At 38.7% G+C, this 8,168-nt stretch overlaps 1 protein-coding gene across 2 annotated transcripts in view; it reads right to left on the minus strand.

Annotated features, from left to right (window-relative positions):
- Positions 1 to 7,945, minus strand: part of NOL4 (nucleolar protein 4) — a 482,864-nt gene extending 474,919 nt beyond the window's left edge. For both annotated transcript variants that reach the window (XM_069099880.1, XM_069099881.1), the window contains exon 1: positions 7,615 to 7,945. In XM_069099880.1, coding sequence (XP_068955981.1) covers positions 7,615 to 7,872 — 258 coding nt within the window. In that variant the 5' untranslated portion in view covers positions 7,873 to 7,945. The remainder of the gene's footprint in view (positions 1 to 7,614) is intronic.
- Positions 7,946 to 8,168: the final 223 nt, after the last annotated feature.

An 8,168-nucleotide genomic window follows, 5' to 3' on the forward strand; every position in this document is an offset into this window, starting at 1 on the left:
AGTCATACTTTCATTCTATTCACTAATTTGTTCATTCATTCATGAAACACTTATTAAACTCTTGATATGTGCAAAACACCAAGAGATACAGAGATAACTAAGCAGCACCTTGAGTAACTGTTTAATAGGTGCTCATTTAATAGAACACAGTCTCTGACCTCAAAGTGCTTATAATAGGTATATAAATAACTATGATAAAATTAGAATAAAATAATTATAATAAGGGAGAGGGTAAGCATAACACCTTAAGATTTTAGAGGAGGAAAGGATCACTTACAGCTAGGTAGATGGCATTGCAGTAGAATTTCAACAGGTTGAAGTAAAAGCAGCAGAGGATATTTTAGGTATAGAGAACGGGGCAATAGTTGGCAAATTACCACTTTCACTGTAACATACAACACAGAAGGTACAGTGGCAAATAAAGCATCATGTGAAAGCAGAAACATTTTTTTAATATATGTACAAGTGTATATTAAGTGATGTCAATGATCCCAAGCTATTTCCTGACACAAGAAGGTATAAATAAGTTGTGATTTATACCAATGGATGTAGTAGTCATAATAGAGAAATCATAGATCCACTGAAACACTGTAATGTATGTATTCGGTCATGAATGAATTTGGAAAAAAGGAGAGAGAGAAATTGACAAAATTTAGTTTGTTCTATCTGTGCATATTATTTTAGGACTATTCACAACTACTAAATTTGTGAAAACATTGACAATCAATTTCTAAAATTTTTTTAGTGGTAGAAGCAGGATAAACAGTAAGTAAATGAATAAAATAGAGAAGACTGAGCAGTAATCAGCCTTTGAGAAGATTTGGAATGTTGCCTTAAAGCAGTTTTTTTTTTAAATTGTACTGTCTGAAACAAACATCCCTATCTCAAAATGTTTGTGTTGTGATCACTCAGACACTGAATATGGAAATCTACACTTGGATTTCTAAAAAAGTGTATTCACTGGCAAGTGCTTGCAATGTAGATGTGACCCCTAAGTACGCTGTTCTCAAAGATGTCTTGGAATTTCCAGGATTTTTTTTATGTAATAAGATATACATTCCTTGTTTTAGTAAACTGATTCCTTATTAATTACGAAGTTTCATAAATCTTAGTATCACAGGATCATAGGCTCATAGGTTTAGAGTTTAGGAAGAGTCCTTAGTAGTCATTGAGTCCAATTTAATCATTTTACAATTAAGAAACTGAAGCAGAAAGAAGTTAAGTGACTTATTCAGAGTCACACAGATGATAAATGTGGAATTATACAAGAAGATAATAACAACTACTGGAATTTATGTAGTACATTAAGGTTTGCAAAGCACTTTATATGTTTTCTGATCTTCACAACCATTATCTCTACTTTTTTACAGATTAAGAAACTGAGGCTGAAAGAGATTAAGTGACTTGTCCAGGGTCATACAGCTAAGTATCTGAGGCAGAATTGGAACTCAGATCTTTCTGACTCCAAGTCCAGAATTCTAATCACTAATCTATCTAATAACTGAAAAATATTCCAATACTCCAATGGATCACCTGTGTTGAGTGTTCCCCTTCAGGGATGCACATTGTAATCTCCATACCTGATCAGCATATGTGACTCTTGTCCATATCCTTCCATAAGTTCGTCACATTTCACCCCATATGCTAAGGGCTTTTTGCCAGTGCTCTTAATGTCATCTAGATACTATCCATCTAATTAAATCTTTAATGATTTATTTTAAATCCCTTTATGACAGTCATTTTTATGTATCTTTTTTTTTTCAAATGACACATATGGTCATTGTAACCAAAGTGTCCTGTTGCATTCTTATTTTTTCCCGTTTTGTGTCATAATTTGTAGTACTCAGTAGATTAAAATGATCAAACACCCTTATTTCTATGCATTAGATGAGTTGTGGCACCTTTAATACACTATCTCAACTAATGCACATAAGAAAAACTCATCCTGTATTTTAATTTTTTATTTCATTTGGATTTTTCTGTCTTGTATGTCACATACCTGTAATTGCTTTATGATGGCTGCCTACCAATAGCACAAACATAAGTATATAAACTACATAAGACACAAAAATCAGAATGCAACAATTAAAATGTATATAAACCCATCCATCCTAACACAATTAAAGGTACGTATGTTAGACCCTGTTGATTCTGTTCATTAATATGAGCATTTTGAGACTAAAAGGTATATGATAGATGTATCTCCATCTCAGCTATTAAAACGAAAAAATAATCTTATAGAATTTACTATGTTAGCAAACCCAGCCCTTAAGATTCTTTGATCTTAGGAGGCAACTGGGGTTAAGTGATTTGCCCAGGGTCACGCAGCAAGTATGTGTCATACTGGATTTGAACTCAGATACTCCTGGCTCTAGGACGGGTGCTCCATCCACTGTATCAGCTAGCTGCCCCACCTTAAGATTTTTACTAGTAGCAAAAAGGACTGAAGAGTTAGAAGAACTTGTGTCTTGTCCTAGCACGGTCACACTAACTAGATGTATGACCGTAGTCAAGTCATTTAACATTTTGGGCCACATCTGAAAAATGAAGAGGATGGATAGCAAGTGATCTCACAGATCACTTCCAAGCCTTTGAGTCTGTAGGTCAATTACTAAATCTAGGCCAGGAGTGGGGAACCTGAGGCCTTAAGGCTGCATGTAGCCCTCTAGGTCCTCAAGTGCAGCCCTTTGACTGAATCCAAACTTCACAGAACAAATCCCCTTAATAAAAGAATTTGTTCTATAAAGCTCAGGCTCAGTCAAAGGCTGCACCCAAGGACCTAGAAGGCCACATGTAGCCTTGAGGCCACAGGTTTCTCACCCCTGATCTAGGGCCTTTCTTAATGACACAGGATTGCAATTTCTGAAAGTTCTATAATTACCACCTTCAACATATTTCCCCTTTGTGCCATTCACTTCTGTCCATGTCACTGCAATACTGTGAGCAGGCTATATGGGCCAACCTCTTGCATGCTCCTTTCTTGATGACTAGAGTGGTCTTTAAGTAAAGAGGGGTCACATTAGAATGAACAAACTCCACATTCCTTTGAATTTGCTAAGAAGATGTGAAGATCCTTTACAGAGTGCAGAAATCTCAGATAGATGAATTCATGCATAAATTTGGAAAGATCCCTTAAATACTTAGAAACTCTCTGGTTTCTCTTTTTTTGCTATTACCTTTTTGGTAAGAAAGGTAATTCTCCAAGCACACTTATGGACAGAGTTTATCTCTCCCTTGGTATTACTCCTGCTAGTCAGACTTATACATGAATGAAGAGGAGACTCACTTGGTAATTGGTGGCTACATTCATGAGTGACTGGGAAGGAAATAAAACAAAAACAAAAAAAGCTAGACTCACATCAAGGCAAATATCTGGGAGTTTTCCCTCCTATTTCATACCATTTCATATCATAGCAATCAGGTGTATCCCGCGGCTTAGTGATCCTGTCCTACCACATCTAGACTAAGGCTCCATCCATATAAAGGAATGCATAGATAGCCAAGTGCCCCAGGCATGAATCTATGCCCAGAAGAAATATACACATCATCTGTAGGGGTCCTTAAATAGCTTACTTCCTTCACACAAAGGGGGTGACTCACGATAAACATATAGAGGGATGTATAACCAAATCCACAGCTAACTAACTCACAAAAACCATAACTGTTTATAAACTGCTACATGAATATTCACCCTAATGATTGTACAGTAATCAGTTCATAGTATACACAACAGAACAATAGAAATCTGGGGCTTACAGATTGTAGAAATGAATAAATCATTATTTTTTAAAGATGTAGCTAAAGATAACACATTTTTTCTTTTATGTTCTCAAGTGGGATAAATATAAGAGGAAGCAATTATGAGAAAAAGCAACAATTTAGACTTCAGCGTCTGTTCCTACAGATTTATATAAAAAAGAGTAGTCTTCACATTACTTCATCACTCAGTTTAGATTGGAGTTCTTGTATTGGCCTCTGAATGAATCAAAAACAAAACACAGGCTTACTTTGCTTTCCAGTTTTCTGAAATAGTGTGTTTTTTGCAAGAGATGTTTATATTACATTAGCCTTGTTCCTAGCCCAAAGCTTTGAACATTTTGGGACGGATACCTAAGTTTGCTTTCTAAAATATGGGATAAAATAATCCATTCTGGATAGAGTAAGAGGGAATTATGATGTCATAGGCACATGTTATCTGACAACTATGTCATTAAGGACCAACTAGGTAGAGAATCCAAAGAAACTAGAATGAGAACTATCAAAGAAGGAAAACCTGCTACCATAGTAAGACTAAGTGATGAGTACCACTGATGAAAAAACTTTGAGCTATTCAATATCATCCATCTGACTTATTGCTCAGTTTTTCACCTCTAAAGAAGTCTAAGGTGGGCATCATTTAAAATGCAGGGCAACTTGCTCTGTTTGAAAGAACATAGGCAAATAATATTCATAATTTGAAATGGAATATCCTCTGGACATCAGGCATAAATATTTCACCACATATGTGTTGTTGTCCGACTGAAGCTAAAATGGCTGTTTGGCAGGATGATGTTGCTTAGTGACCAAGAGTATGTCTCCTAGACCACAGAATGATCTGAATATCAGACCTGATCCCTTCATAATGTTCTTGGATGGTCAAATACATTGAAGGATAGATTTTTTTTAATTCCCTAATATCATATACCATCAGTAGATATTTATTAATACTGTGGTTTTGTAACCAGTTTAGATTAGGCATCATTAGATATCTATTCTAAAGTCTGTTATATATCATGTATGGAAAATTAAAAAAAATAAGACCAAGTATTTTTACTATAAGACTACAAGATAATCCTTGCTTCAATTAAGTTTATGTTATATGTCTAGTCTGTGCAACCTCCCAGTTGCTATCAGTCTCTCTTTCTTTCATTAGAATCAAGTAGTTAATTAGCCCCAGCCTGTCCTCTCCCCTTCTCTCTTTCCCTTTAACGCAGCAGTAATGATGTCTAATTACCAGCAGCAGTGGATTACTGCACGGTCAGGAGCAAATCTCTCTGGCTGACAGCAAAACTGAGCAACAAACCCCAACACCTCCAGTAGCTAAGACTCATTCTCGAAACTGGACTGGAAAGGTATCTACCCTCCCCCTCTTTTTTTAAACTAGTATATATTTGGAGTTAAAATGGTGATTTTTTTTCATTGAGTGAGTGTTCTCCTATTGAAAATTACCAATGGGCATTTCAAAGAGAGAAATTATCACTTTCATACATGGAGAAATAAATGGTATTAGAAACCTGGTTGGAGGTGGGGGGAGGTTAAGGAAAAAAACCCTTTGATACAGAGGTGGACTGTTTTTTCTAGCAAAAGGGGCTTACATTTCTGTGACAACGGCAGCATAAAAATTTCATAAACCACCACAGAGCAGTAGGGTTGTTCATGAATTATAAACCTCTTCAACATTTTGATAGTCTTGAATGGGAGGCAGAGCTTTTAAGCTCAAGACAAAAACCATTGTTTTCTCACCACCTGAAAGTTAGATAGCTTTTTCTCTAAAACTTCCAGATGTGTTTTGCTTCTAAGGAAAACCAAAATGTATTCATTAACTTATCAGGAGCTTTAGAATAATTTCTGTAATAATCTTGAACTATTCCATGACAACTCAAACTCAGTGTGTCCTTAGTAAAGGTGTTTCTGAGGAGGTGATGTTTGGCATTCACTTTTATCTTACACATTTATATGATTTTGATGTTATATTTGGCATTATGTAGAAATATTTTCAAATTACTAGATTCAAATCATAATCAGATCACTCAGCTCACACAAAGGTGAAGTAACCTGACAGGTAACATAGGGTTACATAACATAAATGTTTTCCCTAGAAGAAGGGAGGTCGAAAAAGTTTCTGGCTCCCCAAATTTTCTCTAAAACATATTTCATTCAAGTCAAAAGTTTTTTAATGTCTTTATTAAGTATCTTTTTTTTAAAAAGCGGTTTATTCTTTTGTTTGTCTTTAATTAGCCTAGTAATTTCCAAAAGAGAAATAAGTTCATTTACTTATAAATTATTATTTCTATTACCAGCTAATTTTTAAAGATTTCCAACTCTTAAACTTATAATTTCATAAAGTGAAAAAAACTGTTGATATTCATTCTACCATTTCTACAATAAATACAGACATTTGAATATTCAACTCAGCTCTACAAATTATGCCTACAGTAAATAGTAGGGTGAGGGGAGGATATAAATTTAACAATTGTCTTGAGTAAAACCAACGGTAAAGGAAAGGTCTGACTCATAGATACACCAAATAAAACTGCACAGTTTCTATGCTTAGTTTATGTCATTTACTTCCATTTCCCTTTTTCCTAATGCCCAGACACCTACAAAATACACCCACTAAAAAAAAAAAAAACCCATTCTTATTTGAATAGAAGAAATTGTTTCAAATGTAAAACAAACTTCTCACTAATACCTTGGGAAAAAACTACATTTTCATTTTCCTCTATCATGGTGAAGGTAGAGTAGCTCCCTAGAAGTCTCCTCTTTTGCATACTCTAGGGATTTTGTAAACAATGACTGCCAGTAGTAAATAAGGATGCTTAAGAAACCAGAAAGTCAAGGAAGAAATGAAAAGATGGATGTGTTACCTTCTGTCATCTCCCAAATCAAGAGGCTACCTACCGTGGTATGATGTAGAAAGAGAAGCATTGTTAGAAGCATTGTTAATTTGATATATGCAAACCTACTTGTGGCCCATAGTTCCCATCTTCTTAAAAAGGAAATTCTGGTGCTCCCGCTGCTACCCAACATTATAGCTCTTCTGCTATGAGAAAGAACCAAGTCTAGCTTTCCAGGCTCAGATCTCGCAAAGCTGGCAATGCTAGTGGTTCCCAGTGACTGTGCTTAAAGCAAGCTTCATAGCTGTGAGAGACTTGAGCAATCCCAGAAAGAGTAAGCAATAAACACAGCATTTGATCGCGCCCAGAGCCCGTCTCTCTCTTTGTTGATCATCGTCTAACCGCGTCTTTATTTGCGCAGGGGGAGCGAACACAGCCGCACATCTAAAATCTAACCAGTCATCGCAACAATCCAGGCGTGCGTGCCTGCCTGCCGGCTGCCCCGCGTCAACCAGGCTGCGGTCTAACAATAAAACCTGATATCCTGGGGAAACCCCCGCATCAACGACCAGCGCCACACTCGGGCTTTGTGCCAATAAGGAGACGCTGTACACTATCGATCAGAATCGTACATTATCAAACCGGGCAGTGGCGGCGGTGGCCTTTATGTGGCGGGCAGGACGCACACGCCAGACGGGCAGCTGAGGAGACGGGACAATAGCCCACCCCCAAAGCCGTCTCCTGCCCGAAGAGAAGCTGCGGGGGAGGGTGCGGGGCAGGGAAGGGAGGGGACTCGAAGTGCATTCGGTAGGGTCGTGCAATAAAGGACCACAAAGACTTAACTGTGGGGAGAAACGTGCCTGGCAAATGCGATATGGGGATGACTAGGGGGCGGGCAGGGGGAGGGGGGAGGGAGGGAGAGAAACGAGCCAACTGTGGCTCCCCCCTTCCCCGCCAGGCTGCCTCGGCGGCCCGCTCGGCGGACAAACACGAGAGGAGGGCAAGGGACTTCACTAACCGTGGTTTTGACTGGCACGAAGAGCACTTGCTTGCCACCGCCACCATTGACCTCGTCCGAGTGGCCGAGCTGGAAACCTTTCGATTTGACCCAGAATTTAAATTTGGCATTATCCGTGGAGCTCGACTCGGAGCCGTTCAAGAGCTGCACGATCCGGTCGTATTTTTTACGGGTCACCGTCTTGGTCTTTCCGGAGTCTCCATAAGTCCGGAGGCACCAGTCCTGAAACTGACGGTACATGTCCCGGTCGCTCTCCATGATCCCCTCGGAGATAGCCGGATACCACCCTCCACGCCACGCCACGCCACACCACGCCACGCCACTGAAATGGGCCGCCTGGATTTTCCAAATGTACTTTGCACCTGTTCACCTAGTGCTCATGAAAAATGTATCCACTACCACAATGTGGAACAAGAGGAGGTCCCGCTTGCAATCAGATCCTGGCTTTAGGGGGCTGGGGTGGGGGAGGGAGCAGAGGGTCCGGGTCAGGGAAGGGGGGTGGGGAGCAATCAGTGCCGAGATCTACCAAGTCTCTTGTTCATTTTTAATTGCAC

Source organism: Petaurus breviceps, unplaced genomic scaffold, assembly GCF_028583685.1.
Source record: "Petaurus breviceps papuanus isolate PSGF00001 unplaced genomic scaffold, PetGlider_PUasm1.0 38, whole genome shotgun sequence".
Classification (NCBI taxonomy): Eukaryota; Metazoa; Chordata; class Mammalia; order Diprotodontia; family Petauridae; genus Petaurus; species Petaurus breviceps.